This window comes from Callithrix jacchus, chromosome 13 (genome assembly GCF_049354715.1).
Source record: "Callithrix jacchus isolate 240 chromosome 13, calJac240_pri, whole genome shotgun sequence".
In the NCBI taxonomy this organism is placed as follows: Eukaryota; Metazoa; Chordata; class Mammalia; order Primates; family Cebidae; genus Callithrix; species Callithrix jacchus.
In genome coordinates this window covers 39,010,050-39,030,629 of record NC_133514.1, presented here as the reverse complement: position 1 = coordinate 39,030,629, position 20,580 = coordinate 39,010,050, and the positions used below count along the sequence as shown (strand labels likewise).

Below are 20,580 nucleotides of genomic sequence, written 5' to 3'. Positions count from 1 at the left end.
AGAAAAAAAGATGAATTAGTAGAAGAGCAGAAATGCCCTGACTTAATGCCTAAACTTGAAAACTTTGAGAAGATATTGATCACAAATGCAGGCCAGGCACAGTGGCTCACACCTATAATACCAGCACTTTGGGAGGCCAAGGTGGGGGGATCATTTGAGGTCAGGAGTTTGAGACCAGCCTGGGAAACATAGTGAGACCTGGTTTCCACAAAAAAAAATTTAAAAATTAGCCAGGTGTGGTGGCTCACACCTGGAATCTCAGCACTTTGGGAGGCCGAGGTGGGTGGATTGCCTGAGGTCAGGAGTTTGAGACCAATATGGCGAGACCCCATCTCTACTAAAAATACAAAAAATTAGTCAGGCATGGTGGCAGGCACCTATAATCCCAGGTACTCAGGAGGCTGAGGTAGGAGAATCGCTTGAATCCGGGAGGTGGAGGTTGCAGTGAGCCGAGACTGTGCCGTTGCACTCCAGCCTGGGCAACAAGAGTGAAACTCTGCTTCAAAAAAAATTAATAATAAAAAAAATTAGCCAAGCATCATGGTGCACTTCTGTAGTTCCAGCTATTCAGGAGGCTGAGGTGGGAAGCATTGCTTGAGCCCAGGAGGCCAAGGCTGCAGTGAATCATGGGTGTAACACTGCACTCCTGCCTGGGCAACAGAGTGAGACCCTGTCACAAAAAGTATATGAAAATTTAAAAAAAATTTTTTTAAAGACTATAGAGATATAGCTAGCTCTGCTATAGACTTTGTATTTAACCTCCCCTAACTTCAGTTTCTCCATCAGAAAAATGAAGATCACAAATTTATCTTGACTTATCTGTCAAAATAAGATGACATATATAAAAGGTTTAGCATAGTGTCCTGAACATAATATGCTCAAAAAATGGTAATTATTTGCATTATCACTGTTAGTATTACTATGGCTGGGTCATGAAATGAACCCAGATCTGACTCTTGAGTCCATGTTCTTTGTATTATACCATCACTCTGTATCCCAGATATCATTCCAAATAATACCAACAACAGAAAACAGAGACAAACTCCTCATATATTGCTCATTGTAGTTTAAAATCACTTATTCAGACTCTTGCCCATACCCAGAATTCTCTGTTCAATAATCCAAACAAGATTCAAGCTAGGCAAGTACACTGGCTCATGCCTGTAATCCCAGCACTTTGGGAGGCCAAGGCAGGCAGATCATGAGGTCAGATCAAGACCATCCTAGCCAACATGGTCAAATCCTGTCTCTACTAAAAATATAAAAAGTAGCTGGGCATAGGCTCCTGGCTGTAGTCCCAGCTACTCAGGAGGCTAAGGCAGGAGAATCGTTTGAACCCAGGAGGCAGAGGTTGCAGTGAGCCAAGATCATGACACTGTACTCCAGCCTGGCACCAGAGCAAGACTCCGTCTTAAAAAAAAAAAAAAAAAGATTCAAGCTTAATGCTAAATTTCAATTATTACCTTAATGTTTTCCATTGATTTCTACTTTACCCTTTAAAAACAGTAAAAAACACAGAATCAAGTTTTCCTATACTTATCTGTATCTCCAAGAGTATATCATCTTTTCCACTTTAGGTATGAGGATACCCATGACTAAAGAATTCCATGCAGGACGAGGTGCAATAAACAGTCAGCAATGCGTTCCCTGAGCAGAAGACCATGAACCACCACTTGGTTATACTAAGAGGTTGTGAAGGTCTTCAGGCATAAACAAAGAACTCCTTAATAAATTGGAGACTTAATAAAACATTATGTGACGTTTTATACTGTTATTCAACTTGTAGAAATCCTAAGGAAATTATTCAACTACAGAAAAAGTTATAGGCATGATATTCTTCATTGCAGCATTATTTATAATCGCACAAAATTGTAAACAACCTAAATGTTCTATAGTAATGGAATCTTTAAGTAGATTAAGGACTACTAATTAAAAACATTTAATTCAGTCGCCAAATTTTACTGTTAAGGCCAGTCACAGGGACTCATGCCTTTAAAAGTCCCAGCATTTTGGGAAGCCAAGGCAGGAGGATTGCTTGAGTCCAGGAGTTTGGGACCTGCCTGGGCAAACAGCAAGACCTTGTCTCTACCAAAAAAAAAAAAAAATTAATTAGCTGGGTGTAGAGGCAGGGGGATCACTTGAACCCAGGAGGTAGAGGCTGCAGTGAGCTGAGATCACACCACTGCACTTCAGCCTGGGCAACAAGAGTGAAACTCTGTCTCAGAAAAAAAAACCCTACCAAATAGAAGAATGACCATGTGGCAAGGCTAACCCAAGGAGGTAGCCAGAAGGCAAAGAGATGATACTGCTTAATGTTTTTAAAAGGAAACCAGTCATATCTATGTACCATTATAGGAGTCTACTTTGGATAGAAGCTAGGCCAAGTGCAGTGGCTCATGCCTATAATCCCAGCACTTTGGGATGATGAGGTAGGAGGATCACCTGAGCCCAGGAGTTCAAGACCAAGACTAGCCTAGGCAGCATAGCGAGACCCCATCTCTACAAAATATTTCAAAATTAGCCGGGCATGGTTGCACACACCTGTACTTAGGAGGCTGAGGCAGGAGGATCACTTGAGCCTAGGAGTTCAAGGTTACAGTGAGCTATGATTGTGGCACTGCAATGAACTGGGTGATGGAGCAAGACTCTATCTCAAGAAACAACAACAAAAATATGGCTGGGCACAGTGGCTCATGCCTGTAATCCCAGCACTTTGGGAGGCTGAGGTGGATGGATCACCTGAGGTTGGGAGTTTGAGACCAACCTGGTCAACATGGTAAAACCCTGTCTCTACTAAAAATACAAAAAATAGCTGGACATGGTGGTGCATGCCTGTAATCCCAGCTACTCGGGAGGCTGAGGCAGGAGAATCACTTGAGCCCAAGAAGCAGAGGTTGCAGTGAGCCAAGATTGTCCCATTGCACTCCAGCCTGGGCAACAAAAGCAAAACTCCGACTCAAAAAAAAAAAACAAAAGCAAAGATGATAAATGTATAATCTCCATGTGACGTTTCACCAGAAAATACATATGCGCTCACCCCAAAAAGGTTTTATCTAGATACCTGTGGGTTATTTTAAATACAACAACTTGTATGTTGTATCTAAAAACACTTGCACATTATTACTGTTGCTTTAAAAAAGTTACTACTAAATTATGAGTTAATCTTTCTTGAACCTATATATGAATGTAATAAATACTTTTACCTAAGGGGGAAACATCATGAGAAAAAGCAATCTTTATCAGTAAGATCAATCAGTAAAATCAGAAAAATTAACATTAACTTGTAATTCATGTCTTTGGGGGGTGTTGTCTCCCTTTTACATTAACTATAAGTACACATGCTACTCTCCAAACTGATCTATGATGCAATCTCAATGGAAATCTCAGCTGCCTTGTTTGCATGAGTTGAAAAGCTGATCCTAAAATTCTTATGAAAATGCAAGAGACCTAGCATAGCCAAAAACATATGGAAAAAGAAAAAGAAAAAAGAGATTGAGAGTCCATGTCTTTGAAGAGACTCACACTTCTGGATTTCAAACTTACTTCAGAGCCATAGTAATCAAAACAGTTTGGTACTGGCTTAAGGACAGACATATAGATCAATGGGACAGAACTGAGAATCTGGAAATAAAACCTTACATTTATGATTTTTAAGAAGGGTACCAAAGCCAGGCATGGTGGCTCACACCTCTAATTCCAGCACTTTGGGAGTCCAAGGCAGGTAGGTGGATCACCAGAGGTCAGGAGATTGAGATCAGCCTGTGCAACATGGTGAAACCCCGTCTCTACTAATAATACAAAAAAAATTAGCTGGGCATGGTGGTGGGCACCTGTAATCCTAGCTACTTGGGAGGCTGAGGCAAGAGACTCACTTGAACCTGGGAGGTGGAGGCTGCAGTGAGCCTAGATCGCACCACTACACTCCATCCTTGGAGACAGAGTGAGACTCCTTCTTGAAAAAAACAAAAGGGTACCAAGATAATTCAGTGATGAAAGAATAGTTTTGGTGGTGCTGAGACATAACTATCCACATGTAAAGCAGTGAACTTGGGCCTTATTTCACACCATATTGCAAAAATTAACTAAAATGGGTCATAGACCTAAATGTGAGAGTTAAAACTATAAAAAATTCTTAGAAGAAATCATTGGAATAAATCTTTATGACCTCTGGTTAGACAAAGTCTTCTTAGATAAGACACCAAAAGCAGGAGTAACAAAAGAACAGATATAAATTGCACTTCATCAAAATTAAAAGCTTTTGTGCTTCAAAGGACACCATCAAAGTGCGAAAAGACAACCCACAGAATGGGAGAAACTATTTGCAAATCATATACAATCATGCACTGCATAATGATGTTTTAGTCAGTGGTGGAGTGCATACATAACAGTGGTCCCATAGGACTATAATGGAGCCAAATAATTTTATTGCCTAGCGACAGTGTAGCTGTCATATGTGACGGCACAATGCATTACTCACCTGCTTATGGTGATGCTGGGGTAAACAAACTTGCTGTGTGCCAGTTGTATATAAGTATAGTACATACAATTATATATAATACATAATACTTAGCGATGATAACTGACTATGTTACTAGTTTATGTATTTACTATATACCATATTCGTTATCATTATCTTAGCGTGTACTCCTTCTAATGGTACATTTTTTAAAGGTTAACCATAAAACAGCCTCAAGGAGGTCCTTTGGGAGGTATTCCAGAACAAGTCATAATCAAAGGAAATGACAACTCCCATGTGTCTTATTGCCCCAAGATATGGAGGTGAAAGACAGTGATATTGATGATCCTCACCCTAGGTTGGCTTATGCTAATGTGTTTGTGCCTTCGTTTTTAACAAAACAGTTTTTAAAAAAACAAGAACTTAAAAACAGGAAAAAACTTAACAGAATATGGATATAAAGAAAGAAAACATTTTTATACCACTGTACAGTGTGTTTGTATTTTAAGTAAAGTATTACTACAAAACAGTCAAACTGTTTTAAAATTTAAAAGTTTATAAGGCCAGGTACAGTGGCTCATGCCTGTAATCCCAGCACTTTGGGAAACTGAGGCAAGACAGATCACCTGAGGTCAGGAGTTCAGGACCAGCTTGGCCAACATAGTGAAACCCTGTCTCTGCTAAAAATACAAAAATTAGCCAGGTGTGGTGGCACATGCCTGTAGTCCCAGCTACTATGAAGGCTGAGGCGGGAGGATCACTTAAACCCAGGAAGTGGAGGTTACAGTGAGCCGAGATCACAACACTGCACTCCATCCTGGGTGACAGAGCGACACCCCATCTCAAAGAAATAACTTACCTAAACTGGTTATTCTAGTTAGAAAAAAATAAAAGAATAAAAATAAAAAGTTACAGTATCTAAGGTTAATTTATTGAAGAAAGAAAAGTACTGTTTGACAACTGTATGGTAAACTAAGTGTACAGTGTTTATAAAGCCTACAATAGTGCACAGTAACATCCCAGGCCTTCATATTCACTCACCACTCACTGATTCACTCACCCAGAGCAAGTTCCAGTCCTGCAAGTTCCATTCAGGGTAAGTGCCCTGTACAGCCATAATATTTTGAATCTTTTATCTGTATTTTTACTGTATCTTTACTATGTTTACATGTGTTTAGATACACCGATGCTTACCATGGTGTTACAATTGCTTACAGTATTCAGTACAGTAACATGCTGTACAGGTTTGTAGCCTAGAAGCAATAGGCTATACCATATAGCCTAGGTATGTAGTAAGCTATACCATCTAGGCTTGTGTAAGTACACTCTATAATGTTTGCACAGTGACGAAATTGCCTCATGATACATTTCTCAGAAATATCCCCCTTATTAAGCAATGAATGACTGTATTTGATAAGAAACTTGTATCTAGAATGTATAAAGAATGCTTAAAACTCAACAATAAAAAGACAACCCAATTTTAAAATAGTCAAAGAATCTAGTCTCACTCTGTCACCCAGGCTGGAGTGCAATGGTGCAGTCTCATCTTGGCTCACTGCAACATCCACCTCCTGGGTTCAAGAAATTCTCCTTACTCAGCCTCCCAAGTAGCTGGGATTACAGGCACCTGCCACCATGCCCAGCTAATTTTTGTATTTTAAGCAAAGTATTACTACAGAAATGGGGTTTCACCATGTTGGCCAGGTTGGTCTCTAACTCCTCAGGCTGGTCTCTAGCCTCAAGTGATCTGCCCACCTCTGCCTCCCAAAGTGCTGGGATTACAGGTGTGAGCCACCACACCCAGCCCAAAGAATCTGAATAGACATTTCTCCAAACAAGATATATAAATGGCTAAAAGCACATGAAAAGATGCTCAAATCATTAGTCATCAGAGAACTGCAAATCAAAACCACAATGAGATATCACTTCACACCCACTAAGATGGCCATAATTTGTGGGGTTTTTTTTGTGATGGAGTCTCACTCTGTAGCCCATACTGGAGTGCAGTGGTGCAATCTCAGCTGACTGCAACCTCCGCCTCCCAGATTCTGGTTCAAGCAATTCTCCTACCTCAGCCTCCCAAGTAGCTGGGATTATAGGCATGAGCCACCATGCCCAGCTAATTTTTGTATTTTTTAGTAGAGATGGGGTTTCACCAGTTGGCCAGTCTGGTCTTAAACTCCTGACCTCATGATGTACCTGCCTTGGCCTCCCAAAGTGCTGGGATTACAGACATGAGCCACCACACCCAGCCGGCTGTAATTTTTTTTTTAAAGGAAAACAAGTATTGGTAAGGATGTGGAGAAATCAGAGCCCTCGTACATTGCTGCTGGGAATATAAAATGGTACAGTACCTTTGAAGAACAGTTTGCCAGTTCCTCAAATTGACAAATATAGGGTTACTCTATGACCCAGCAATTCCACGTCTAGGTATAGACCAAAGAGAACTAAAAACATATTTCCACATAAAAACCTGTACATGAGGCCAGGCGCGGTGGCTCACGCCTGTAATCCCAGCACTTTGGGAGGCCTAGGCAGGTGGATCACGAGATCAAGAGATCGAGACCATCCTGGTCAACATGGTGAAACCCCGTCTCTACTAAAAATACAAAAACTTAGCTGGGCACAGTGGCGCATGCCTGTAATCCCAGCTACTCAGGAGGCTGAGGCAGGAGAATTGCCTGAACCCAGGAGGCGGAGGTTGCGGTGAGCCGAGATCGCGCCATTGCACTCCAGCCTGGGTAACAAGAATGAAACTCCGTTTCAAAAAAAAAAAACCTGTACATGAATGTAGTAGCAGCATCACTTACAATAGAAAAAAAAAAGAAAGACACCCCAAATATCTATCAATTGATGAAATTTGGTATATCCTCACAATATGGAGAAACTTGAAAACATTACATAGTGACAGAAGCCAGAAACAAAAGGCCACATACTGTATAATTCCATATAAAATGTCCGGTTAGACAAATCCTAAGAGTTAAAAAGTAGATTACAGGTTGCCAAGAGCTGGGGGGAGGGAGTAATGACATATTAAGTACAGGGTTTCTATTTGGGGTGAGGACAATGTTCCAGAATTCGACAGTGATAATGGGTAAACTTTATGAATATACTAAAAACCACTGAACTGTACACTTTGAAGGGTGGATTTTATAATATGTGGTCAAACTACAACTATGTAATGTTTATCAATAATAATAACTACTCAATTTCAGTCAAGGATGAGGCTGATACAAGTAAAATGAAACTCTGTGATAAGTACTAACATGATCTTTTATTTTGCATTCCATTATCTCTGATCAACCTCATCCTGAGGTTCACATAAATATGTTCATTATAGGTGAGGCACAGGGGCTCACACCTCTAACCCCAGTGCTTTGAAAGGTCAATTTGGGAAGACAGGTTGAGGCTAGAGGTTTAAAATCAGCCTAGGCAACACAGCAAGACCCTGTTTCTGCAAAAAACAAACAAATTAGCAAGGCATGGTGACATACACCCATAGTCCCAGCTACTTGAGAAGCTGAAGTGGGAAGATCTCTTGAGCCCAGGATTGGGAAACCAGCCTGGGTAACATGGCAAAACCTTAACTATACAAAAAATTTTAAAAATTAGCTGGACATGGTAGTGTGCACCTGTAGTCCCAGCTACTCAGGAGGCTGAAGTGGGAAGATCACTTGAGGCCAAGAGGTTGAGGCTGCAGTGAGCTGCCATCATGCCAGCCTGGGATACAGAGCAAGACCCTGTCTCAAAAACAAACAAACAAACAGAAAAAGCAGAAATATGGCTAGATAGAAAAAAATATGGAAATATGCAAATATGACAATTACTCCTTTGTTAGTACAACCATTTTGAAGAGTAATTGGCTATATCTAATGAAAACGTACACACCTAAACCCAAAAATTCCATACCCTAGGGAAATTCTTATCCCATATGTATATAATGGAAAGATGAAAACCAACAATGAGCAAAAGAAGCAAACTGCAGGAGTGTGTTTGTTAGTATGAAATCACACATAACAAGTTTAAAGACATGTTAAATAAAAGTATATAAAGTTTATGGATATATATACACATTGTAAAGGCATAAAAACACAAATGGAATAACAAATATAACATTAGGCCAGGCGTGACGGCTCACACCTGTAATCCCAGCACTTCAGGAGGCCAAGGCCAGCAAATCACCCGAGGTCAGGAGTTGGAGACCAGCCTGGTCAACATGGTGAAACCTGTCTCTACTAAAAATCTTAAAATTTACTGGGTTTGGTGGTGCATGCCTGTAGTTCCAGCTACTCAGGAGGCTGAGGCAGAAGAATCATCTGAACCTGTGAGGAGGAGGTTGTAGTGAGCTGAGATTACACCACTGTACTCCAGCCTATTTTAAATAAATAAATAAAACTTCAGTAAATGAAAAGAAGTGTCATTGGGCTTCCATTGTATTTGTTTTACTTCTTTTTTGAAAATCAGAAACAAATGTGGCAAAGAAAAAATGACAAATCTGCATGCTAGATTTGTTTGTTTTTGAAGTTTTTTTTGTTTTTGTTTTTGTTTTTAAGACAGAGTCTCACTCTGTCACCCAGGCTGGAGTGCAGTGGTGTGATCTCAGCTCACTGTAACCTCTGCCTCCTGGGTTCAGGCAATTCTCCCACCTCAGCCTCCCAAGTAGCTGGGATTACAGGTGCCTGCCACCACGCCCAGCTAATTTTTGTATTTTTAATAGAGATGGGGTTTCACCATGTTGGCAGGCTGTCCTCAAACTCCTGACCTCAGGTGATCTGCCCACCTCAGCTTCCCAAAGTGCTAGTATTACAGGCGTGAGTCACCACACCCAGCCCTGCAAGCCAGATTTAAAATGTACGTATTTTTTGTACTTTTTATATGCTTAAAATATTTTAAATTAAATGTCTATAAGTCAAATGTTCAAAAATAAGTACGTTTTGTTTGTTGCTTCTGGGTCCTGAAAAATAATTTACTATGCCTCAAGCTATAGGTAATATTTGCCTAGATATTTATCTCTGAGCTAAAAACATTAAGATGAGATTGATGGAGCCCATTAAAACAAAGGAAAAAAAACATACTCATCACTACTCTGAAATCTACACAGGTTTTGAAAATAAATCTATTCATTAAGAAAAAGTTCAGAAAGTCTCTGTTTTTAAACCATACCTGGCCTTGCAATTCTGGTCTTACAGGATATGTACTTGGGTAAGGAGCCCTAGATCTTGCAGAAGAATTCCAATAGTTAGAATTGTAGCTAGGATATGGTGGCTGCTCCTAAGAAAAAAAGAAAAACAAATTCACTCTTAATAACATTCATACATCATTTTGAGATAGATTGATAAAGGCAGGTTATAAGGATTTTAAAAAAAGCAATAGACAAAAAGCAATAAGCTGGGCACAGTGGCACATGCTTGTTGTTCCATACAGCAGAGCTGACGTGGGTGGATCCCTTGAGCCCAGATGATTGAGTCTAGTCTGGTCAACAGAGACTCTGTCTCTTTAAAACAAAAAAAGAAAAGAAAAAAGGCAATAGAACCCCACTATAAAACCATTCATTACTCAATGCATGGTAAAGCACATGCTCTAGGACAAAATAATTATTAGCTAGTTAAAAAGCTGCTCTTATGCATTTCACCAATGCCACCACACCAAATGCTATATAAAGGAATTCTATTATATCAAGATAATTAGCAAAATCAGACATTAGATCACCTTTATCCCTCTCCAGTCACTAATCCTCAGGACTACTAATTTAATTAGTGCAACAAAATGGTTATTTGCTACTGTTATACTTACCGATAACTTGGGAACATGAAGACTTCACTACTAGAGTTTAGCTCAAGCACACATACATCTTTAATCTCCAACTTCTTTGCCTTGCCACACCCTAGTTTTTTTCATATTCTTCTACTCTCTGCTACGGCTAAGCTTTCTGCTGGCAGCCTCAGTTTCAGGCATTGGTGCAGAACATTTACCAATCCAAAGAGAAAATCTAGCTACAACAATCATTTCATCAGCCTTTCTCTCCAACTCAAAAAGTTAATGCAATGATTTACAATAAGCCAAAAAACTTTGATAAAATACCAAATAGATTCAAAACTTCTCAGAGCACTTATTATCTGGTTTATTACATACATTTATTATCCTATGAGTTATTTTGCTTTGAACTGTATAGATTAAGTATAGTTTTAAACTTGAACAAGACCTTCCATATGATTTTACAAAGAAATTCATTGGCATCTGAAATAACTGAGATTATTCCTGTTAGCAACTGCACTACTTATCAAATTCATAATACTTTGTTTTCAGTAATACTTTGAATTTTTTTCAGCAATCGTAAAAAATTAAAGTATAATCATAATAATTATCAGCACTCTTTTTAAAAAAAATTAAAAATTTTTTTTTTAAAGATGGAGTTTCACCATGATAGCCAGGCTGGTCTTGAACTCCTGACCTCAGGTGATCCACCCACTTTGGCCTCCCAAAGTGCTAGGATTACAGGCATGAGCCACCGTGCTCGGCTAACACTTTTGGTACTATTATCTTGATACTGTGTATGCTGGTATTATAGTTGCAAATGAATACGTACATTGGTATTGCTGGGAATCAGTATTTTCACAATGGGAGATAGGAGATACAGATATAATAATGAAACTTAAAACCTTATAATCCTTAATTTGAATTGTAAATATCAGTATGAATTCAAACTGTATTTTGTCTTCTTAAAAAACCACCAACTTGGCTGGGCGCAGTGGCTGATGCCTGTAATCCCAGCACTTTGAGAGGCCGAGGCAGGTAGATCACGAGGTAAGGAGTTCAAGACTCAGCCTGGCCAAGATGGTGAAACCCCGTCTCTACTAAAAATACAGAAATTAGCTGGGCATGGTGGTGGGCACCTGTAATACCAGCTACTTGGGAGACTGAGGCATAGAATTGCTTGAACCCAGGAGGCAGAGGTTGCAGTGAATCGAGATCATACCACTGCATTCCAGCCTGGGCGACAGAGCAAGACTCCATCCCAAAAAAACAAAAATTAGCTGGGCACGGTGGCAGGTGCCCATAATCCCATCTACTCAGGAGGCTGAGGCAAGAGAATCACTTGATCCCGAGAGGGGGAGGTTGCAGTGAGCTGAGATTGTGCCACTGTACTCCAGCCTGGGCAACAGAGTGAGAATCTGTCTCAAAACAGAACAAAACAAAACACTAACTTGTGCAGGACGCAGTGGCTCAATCTGTAATCCCGGCACTTTGGGTAGGTGAGGCAAGAAGATTGTTTGAGGCCAGAGGCCAGGAATTCAAGACCGGCATGGAAAATAGTGAGACTTGGTCTCTACTCAAAAAGAAAAAAAAAAAATCAGGTGGGCATGATAGTGGGTGCCTATAGTCCCAGCTACTCAGGAAGCTGAGAAGCAGAAGCAGAGTCCAGGAATTCAAGGTTACAGTGAGCTATAATCTATGACTGTGCTACTGTACTCCAGCCTGGGCAACAGAGTAAGACCCCATCTTTAAAAAGAAAAAAACTACCAACTTGATAACCACACAGAGAAAATAATTCAAATAACTTGAACAGTTTTTTGAATGAGCATCCTTAGTGGTACATATTCTAAAGGCAAAAGAAATTCAAAAATATATTAAACTTTTCATAGAAAGTTATTAGTAGTGATATTATCTTAATTTTCAAACCATTTTGTGTGTATTGTAGAATAGAATAAATACATACAGTAGTGTTCTTGGGAACTGATACTTTCACGAGGACAAGGAAAGATAAAATACAGAATAAGGCAAGATGAGGAAGAACTGGATGATAGTGAATGTGGTGGTGTCAATACAAACTCAAATAAGTAAAAAATGTAATTTAACCTTTTATAGAAAACCAATAGATATGGGTAAAAGTGACAGTGTGTCAGTCCACCCAGAGGATTTGGGGGTCGCTGCAAATTCTAGGAACCCTCTTGTATTCCTGTGCCCTCAACAAGACCTACATTATCTTATATAGGACCTGTGTTTTCAACTGAAGTCCCAGGATGGGAAGACACAGGTAGGCCTGAACTCAACCTGGGCCCTAGAGTAGAACCACTGCAGTGGACTCAGAACCTAAGCAAGAAATAAATGTTTATCATTGTAAGCTACTAAAATCCTGGAATAATTGTTTTAGTATAGGAAAAGTCAATTAATGCAATAACTAAATATCAAGTTGGTAACATAACCACAGAGAAAAAATAATTACTTCAAATTACTTTTAGCTCACATTATTTTGACTATATGTCCTCAGTGGAATTTATTCTCTAAGGACAAACTGAACTGCAAAGAAACCTAAACTGCATCCAACAGTTAATTGTTAGTCATAAAACTGGTATTCTTATTAACAGTTTTACTCACTACCATACAATTCACCTATTTAAAGTGTACAATTCAGTCTGGGCATGGTGGGTCACGCCTGTAATCCCAACACTTTGGGAGGCCAAGGTGGGTGGATCACTTGAGGTCAGGAGTTCAAGACCAGCCTGGCCTACACGATGAAACACAAAATAAAAAAATTAGCTGGGCATGGTGGCGGGCACCTGTAATCCCAACTACTCGGGAGGCTGAGGCACAAGAATTGCTTGAACCTGGGAGGCAGAAGTTGTAGTGAGCTAAGATCATGCCATTGCACTCCAGCCTGGGCGAAGAAGGAGACTCCAGCTCAAAACAAACAAAACAAAAAAAAAAATTAGCCAGGCATGGTGGCACACACCTGTAGTCCTAGCTACTTGGGAGGCTGAGGCAGGAGAATCACTTGAACCTGGGACGTAGAGGTTGCAGTGAGCCATGATCGTGCCACTGCACTCTAGCCTGGGTGACAGAGCAAGACTCCATCTCAAAAAGTAAAATAAAATATATTTGGTCTGATATTAATATAGCCACTCCAGCTTTCTCATAGTTGGTGTTTGCATATTTCATATGTATGTGTGTGTGTGTGTGTGTGTGTGTGTGTGTGTGTGTGTATAAAATTAATATATAAAGGTAGTACATATTTTGGGTATACATGTGATATTATGATACATGTATACAAAGTGTAATGATCAAAATAGGGTAACTGGGATACCTGACACCTCAAACATTTATCTTTTCTTTTTTTTTTTTTATTGCATTTTAGGTTTTGGGGTACATGTGCAGAGCATGCAATACAGTTGCATAGGTACACACATGGCAGTGTGTTTTGTTTGCTTTCTCCCCTTCACCCACATTTGGCATTTCTCCCCAGGCTATCCCTCCCCACCTCCCCCTCCCACTGGCCCTCCCCTTTTCCCCCCAGTAGACCCCAGTGTTTAGTACTCCCCTCTCTCTGTCCATGTGTTCTCATCTTTCATCACCCGCCTATGAGTAAGAATATACGGTGTTTCATTTTCTGTTCTTATGTCAGTTTGCTGAGAATGATGTTCTCCAGATTCATCCATGTCCCTACAAACGACATGAACTCATCATTTCTGATTGCTGCATAATATTCCATGGTGTATATGTGCCACATTTTCCCAAACCAGTCTATCATCAATGGGCATTTGGGTTGATTCCAGGTCTTTGCTATTGTAAACAGTGCTGCAATGAACATTCGTGTGCATGTGTCCTTATAGTAGAACGATTTATAGTCCTTTGGGTATATACCCAGTAATGGGATTGCTGGGTCAAATGGAATTTCTATTTCTAAGGCCTTGAGGAATCGCCACACTGTCTTCCACAATGATTGGACTAATTTACACTCCCACCAACAGTGTAAAAGTGTTCCTTTTTCTCCACATCCTCTCCAGCATCTGTTGTCTCCAGATTTTTTAATGATCGCCATTCTAACTGGCGTGAGATGGTATCTCAATGTGGTTTTGATTTGCATCTCTCTGATGACCAGTGACAATAAGCATTTTTTCATATGATTGTTGGCCTCATATATGTCTTCTTTCATAAAGTGTCTGTTCATATCCTTTGCCCACTTTTGAATAGGCTTGTTTTTTTCCTGTAAATCTGTTTGAGTTCTTTGTAAATTCTGGATATCAGCCCTTTGTCAGATGGGTAAACTGCAAACCTTTTTTCCCATTCTGTTGGTTGCCAATTCACTCTAGTGACTGTTTCTTTTGCCATGCAGAAGCTGTGGAGTTTGATTAGGTCCCATTTGTCTATTTTGGCTTTTGTTGCCAATGCTTTTGGAGTTTTGTTCATGAAGTCCTTGCCTACTCCTATGTCCTGGATAGTTTTGCCTAGATTTCCTTCTAGGGTTTTTATCGTGCCAGGTCTTATGTTTACGTCTTTAATCCATCTGGAGTTAATTTTAGTGTAAGGTGTCAGGAAGGGGTCCAGTTTCTGCTTTCTGCACATGGCTAGCCAGTTTTCCCAACACCATTTGTTAAATAGGGAATCCTTTCCCCATTGCTTTTGTCAGGTTTATCAAAGATTGTATAGTTGTAGATATGTTGTGTTGCCTCCGGTGCCTCTGTTTTGTTCCATTGGTCTATATCTCTGTTTTGGTACCAGTACCATGCTGTTTTGATTACTGTAGCCTTGTAGTATAGTTTGAAATCCGGTAGTGTGATGCCCCCCGCTGTGTTCTTTTTGCTTAGAATTGATTTGGCTATGTGGGCTCTCTTTTGGTTCCATATGAAGTTCATGGTGGTTTTTTCCAGTTCTGTGAAGAAAGTCAATGGTAGCTTGATGGGGATAGTGTTGATTCTGTAAATTACTTTGGGCAGTATAGCCATTTTCACGATATTAATTCTTCCTAACCATGAACATGGAATGTTTCTCCATCTGTTTGTGTCCTCTCTGATTTCGTTGAGCAGTGGTTTGTAGTTCTCCTTGAAGAGGTCTCTTACGTTCCTTGTGAATTGTATTCCAAGGTATTTTATTCTTTTGTAGCAATTGTGAATGGCAGTTCATTCTTGATTTGGCTTTCTTTAAGTCTGTTATTGGTGTAGATGAATGCTTGTGATTTTTGCACATTGATTTTATATCCTGAGACTTTGCTGAAGTTGCTTATCAGTTTCAGGAGTTTTTGGGCTGAGGCAATGGGGTCTTCTAGGTATACTATCATGTCGTCTGCAAATAGAGACAATTTGGCTTCCACCTTTCCTATTTGAATACCCTTTATTTCTTTTTCTTGCCTGATTGCTCTGGCTAGAACTTCCAGTACTATATTGAATAGGAGTGGTGAAAGAGGGCATTCTTGTCTAGTGCCGGATTTCAAAGGGAATGCTTCCAGTTTTTGCCCATTCAGTATGATATTGGCTGTTGGTTTGTCATAAATAGCTTTTATTACTTTGAGATACGTTCCATCGATCCCGAGTTTATTGAGGGTTTTTAGCATAAAGGGCTGTTGAATTTTGTCAAATGCCTTCTCTGCGTCAATTGAGATAATCATGTGGTTTTTGGTTTTGGTTCTGTTTATGTGGTGAATTACGTTGATAGACTTGCGTATGTTGAACCAGCCTTGCATCCCCGGGATGAATCCTACTTGATCATGATGAATAAGTTTTTTGATTTGCTGTTGCAATCGGCTTGCCAATATTTTATTGAAGATTTTTGCATCTATTTTCATCATGGATATTGGCCGGAAGTTTTCTTTTCTTGTTGGGTCTCTGCTGGGTTTTGGTATCAGGATGATGTTGGTCTCATAAAATTATTTGGGAAGGATTCCCTCTTTTTGGATTATTTGGAATAGTTTTAGAAGGAATGGTACCAGCTCCTCTTTGTGTGTCTGGTAGAATTCGGCTGTGAACCCATCTGGACCTGGGCTTTTTTTGTGTGGTAGGCTCTTAATTGCTTCCTCAACTTCTGACCTTGTTATTGGTCTATTCATAGTTTCAGCTACCTCCTGGTTTAGGCTTGGGAGGACACAGGAGTCCAGGAATTTATCCATTTCTTCCAGGTTTACTAGTTTATGTGCATAGGGTTGTTTGTAATATTCTCTGAATTTCTGGTGATTTCCCCTTTATCATTTTTTATTGCATCTATTTGGTTGTTCTCTCTTTTATTTTTAATCAATCTGACTAGTGGTCTGTCTATTTTGTTGATTTTTTCAAAAAACCAGCTCTTGGATTTATTGATTTTTTGAAGGGTTTTTCGTGTCTCAATCTCCTTCAATTCAGCTCTGATCTTAGTTATTTCTTGTCTTCTGCTGGGTTTTGAGTTTTTTTTATCTTGCTCCTCTAGCTCTTTCAATTTTGATGATAGGGTGTCAATTTTGGATCTCTCCATTCTCCTCATATGGGCACTTATTGCTATACACTTTCCTCTAGAGACTGCTTTAAATGTGTCCCAGAGATTCTGGCATGTTGTGTCTTAGTTCTCATTGGTTTAGAAGAACTTCTTTATTTCTGCCTTCATTTCATTGTTTACCCAGTCAACATTCAAGAGCCAGTTGTTCAGTTTCCATGAAGCTGTGCGGTTCTGGGTTGGTTTCTGAATTCTGAGTTCTAACTTGATTGCACTATGGTCTGAGAGGCTGTTTGTTATGATTTCAGTTGTTTTGCATTTGCTGAGCAGTGCTTTACTTCCAATTGTGTGGTCAATTTTAAAGTTGGTATGATGTGGTGCTGAGAAGAATGTATATTCTGTGGATTTGGGGTGGAGAGTTCTGTAAATGTCTATCAGGTTTGCTTGCTCCAGGTCTCAGTTCAAGCCCTGGATATCCTTGTTGATTTTCTGTCTGGTTGATCTGTCTAATATTGACAGTGGAATGTTAAAGTCTCCCACTATTATTGTGTGGGAGTCTAAGTCTCTTTGTAAGTCATTAAGAACTTGCCTTATGTATCTGAGTGCTCCTGTATTGGGTCCATATATGTTTAGGATCGTTAGCTCTTCTTGTTGTATCGATCCTTTTACCATTATGTAATGGCCTTCTTTGTCTCTTTTGATCTTTGTTGCTTTAAAGTCTATTTTATCAGAGATGAGAATTGCAACTCCTGCTTTTTTTTGCTCTCCATTTGCTTGGTAAGTCTTCCTCCATCCCTTTATTTTGAGTCTTTGTGTATCCTTGCATGTGAGATGGGTTTCCTGAATACAGCACACTGATGGGTTTTGGATTTTTATCCAATTTGCCAGCCTGTGTCTTTTCACTGGTGCATTTAGTCCATTTACATTTAGGGTTAATATTGTTATGTGTGAATTTGATACTGCCATTTTGATGCTAAGTGGCCGTTTTGCCCATTAGTTGTTGTAGATTCTTCATTATGTTGATGCTCCTTAGCATTTAGTGTGATTTTGGAATGGCTGGTACTGGTTGTTCCTTTCTATGTGTAGTGCCTCTTTTAGGAGCTCTTGTAAAGCAGGCCTGGTGGTGACAAAATCTCTGAGTACTTGCTTGTTCGCAAAGGATTTTATTTTTCCTTCACTTATGAAGCTCAGTTTGGCTGGATATGAAATTCTGGGTTGAAAGTTCTTTTCTTTAAGAATGTATTTTTCCTTCACTTATGAAGCTCAGTTTGGCTGGATATGAAATTCTGGGTTGAAAGTTCTTTTCTTTAAGAATGTTGAATATTGGCACCCACTCTCTTCTGGCTTGTAGTGTTTCTGCCAAGAGATCTGCTGTGAGTCTGATGGCCTTCCCTTTGTGGATGACCTGACCTTTCTCTCTGGCTGCCCTTAGTATTTTCTCCTTCATTTCAACCTTGTTGAATCTGACGATTATGTGCCTTGGGGTTGCTCTTCTTGTGGAATATCTTTGTGGTGTTCTCTATATTTCCTGCATTTGAGTGTTGACTTGTCTTGCTAGGTGGGGGAAATTTTCCTGGATGATGTCCTGAAGAGTATTTTCCAGCTTGGATTTATTCTCTTCATCACATTCTGGTACACCTATCAAATGTAGGTTAGGTCTTTTCACATAGTCCCACATTTCTTGGAGACTTTGTTCATTCCTTTTTGCACTTTTTTCTCTGATCTTGGTTTCTCGTTTTATTTCATTGAGTTGATCTTCGAATTCAGATATTCTTTCTTCTGCTTGGTCAATTCGGCTATTGAAACTTCTGCATGCTTCGCGAAGTTCTCGTATTGTGTTTTTCAGCTCCTTTAATTCATTCATATTCCTCTCTAAGTTATCCATTCTTGTCAACATTTCCTCAAATCTTTTTTCATATCTTTTTTCAAGGTTCTTAGTTTCTTTCGATTTAACACATGTTCTTTTAGCTCACAAAAGTTTCTCATTATCCACCTTCTGAAGTCTAATTCCGTCATTTCATCACAGTCATTCTCCGTCCAGCTTTGTTCCCTTGCTGGTGAGGAGTTTTGGTCCTTTCTAGGAGGCGAGGTGTTCTGGTTTCGGGTGTTTTCCTCCTTTTTGTGCTGGTTTCTTCCCATCTTTGTGGATTTATCCGCTTGTCGTCTGCGTAGTTGCTGACTTTTCGATTGGGTCTCTTAGTGGACACCCAGATTGTTGCTGATGAAGTATTTCTGTTACTTGGTTTTCCTTCTACCAGTCTAGCCCCTTTGCTGTACGACTGCTGAGGTCCACTCCAGGCCCTGCTTGTCTGGGGTGCACCTATAGCAGCTGCAGAACAGTGAGGGATGCTACCAGTTTCTTTTTCTGCTATCTTTGTCCCAGGATGATGCCTGCCAAATGTCAGTCTTTTGGATATAGAGGGGTCAGGGAGCTGCTTGAGGAGACAGTCTGTACTTTATAGGAGCTCAATTGCTGAGCTGTGAGCTCTGTTGTTCATTCAGGGCTGTTAGGCTGCTATGTTTGATTTTGCTGCAACAGAGTTCATTTAAAAACCCCTTTTTTTCTCAAATGCTCTGTCTTGGGGGGTTGGGGCTTTGTTTTTGGATGTCTGTTGAGGTGTCCTGCCCAGCTAGGAGGCAGTCTAATCACTATTTGACTGCCGAGGCTCCGCCCTGCTGTTGTGAGGTTCGCCCTGTTGCTCCAGGTTCTTGCTCTTCTGCTGCGGTCTCCACCACAGGCTACGCCCCGCAGCGGAGTCTCTCTGTTGTAGCGGGTTGCCTCGGCAATGGCAGGCTGCGTCAGCAGTGGGCGTGTATCTCAGTAGGGGCGGGTTGCCTCGGCAACTGCAGGCTGCGTCAGCAGTGGGCGTGTGTCTCAGTCGGGGCGGGTTGCCTCAGTAATGGTGGACGCCCCTCCCCCATGGAGCGTCTCAGTGACCGTCTCCACGGCGAGCATTTGGAATCACCGTTTTGTTTCTCCCACTGCGCTATCCCAAACGCTGTGTCCCTGCCATCCCCTGGGCTGGCCCACTGCCCAAGTCCCTTTCAGTCTCAAGTTCAGCCCTCTCAAGTCTCAGGTTGCCATTTCAACAGGGCATCCGGACAGGCGCTCCCTGTGGGGATCGCTGGGTAGGGCCGGCCGCCACCACCCCAGCTGCCGGCTTCTCCAGGCAGAGCCTCTGCCTGGTGTCCTGCGTCTCCTTTATACTTGGGAATTTCCCCGTTCTGTGGGCAAGAAAGATCAGTCTGAAAATGCAGCTCTGACTCACCTCTCCACGGATTAACCGAGAGCTTCAATCCTGGGTTGTTCTCACAGCACCATCTTGAGTTCCTCCCTCCCACATTTATCTTTTCTTTATTGCATTATATTTCTTTTTCCATCCATTTACTTTCAAACTATTTGGTTTTAGTTTTTGTTTGTTTTGAAACAGTCTCACTCTTTTCCCCAGCCTGAAATGCAATAGTGTGATCTTGGCTCACTGCAACCTCCACCTCCTAAGTAGCTGGGATTACAGGCGCATGCTACCACACCCGGCTAATTTTTGTATTTTTAGTAGAAACGCGGTTTCACCATATTGATCAGGCTGATCTCTAACTCCTGAGCTTGTCATCTGCCCACTTTGGCCTCATATTTCTATCTTTAAACCTTTACTGTGCTACCTTTAGACACCATATAGTTGGATCTTGTTTTTTTTTTTTTTTTTAAATCCAGTCCGTCTTTTGATTAGATTGTTTAATCCATGCACATTTAATGTTATTGATATAGCTGGATTTACATGTATTTTTTTTTACTTTTTGTCTTTTAAATGTCTACTTTTACTTTTTGTTTTTTAAATGTCTCATGTGTTTTTGTCCTTTATTCTACCTTTACTGCTTTCTTCTGCCTTAAGTATTTTCAAATGCAGCATTATAATTTAATGGTTATACTTTTTTTTTTCTTTAGAGGTTAC

The 20,580-nt window shown here is 40.3% G+C and overlaps 1 protein-coding gene across 1 annotated transcript in view; it reads right to left on the bottom strand.

The window, feature by feature from the left end:
* The window catches only part of BAG4 (BAG cochaperone 4), a 35,127-nt gene that overhangs the window by 5,731 nt on the left and 8,816 nt on the right, over positions 1–20,580 (bottom strand). The window contains exon 2 of the mRNA XM_002756958.7: positions 9,620–9,727. Coding sequence (XP_002757004.1) covers positions 9,620–9,727 — 108 coding nt within the window. The remainder of the gene's footprint in view (positions 1–9,619; positions 9,728–20,580) is intronic.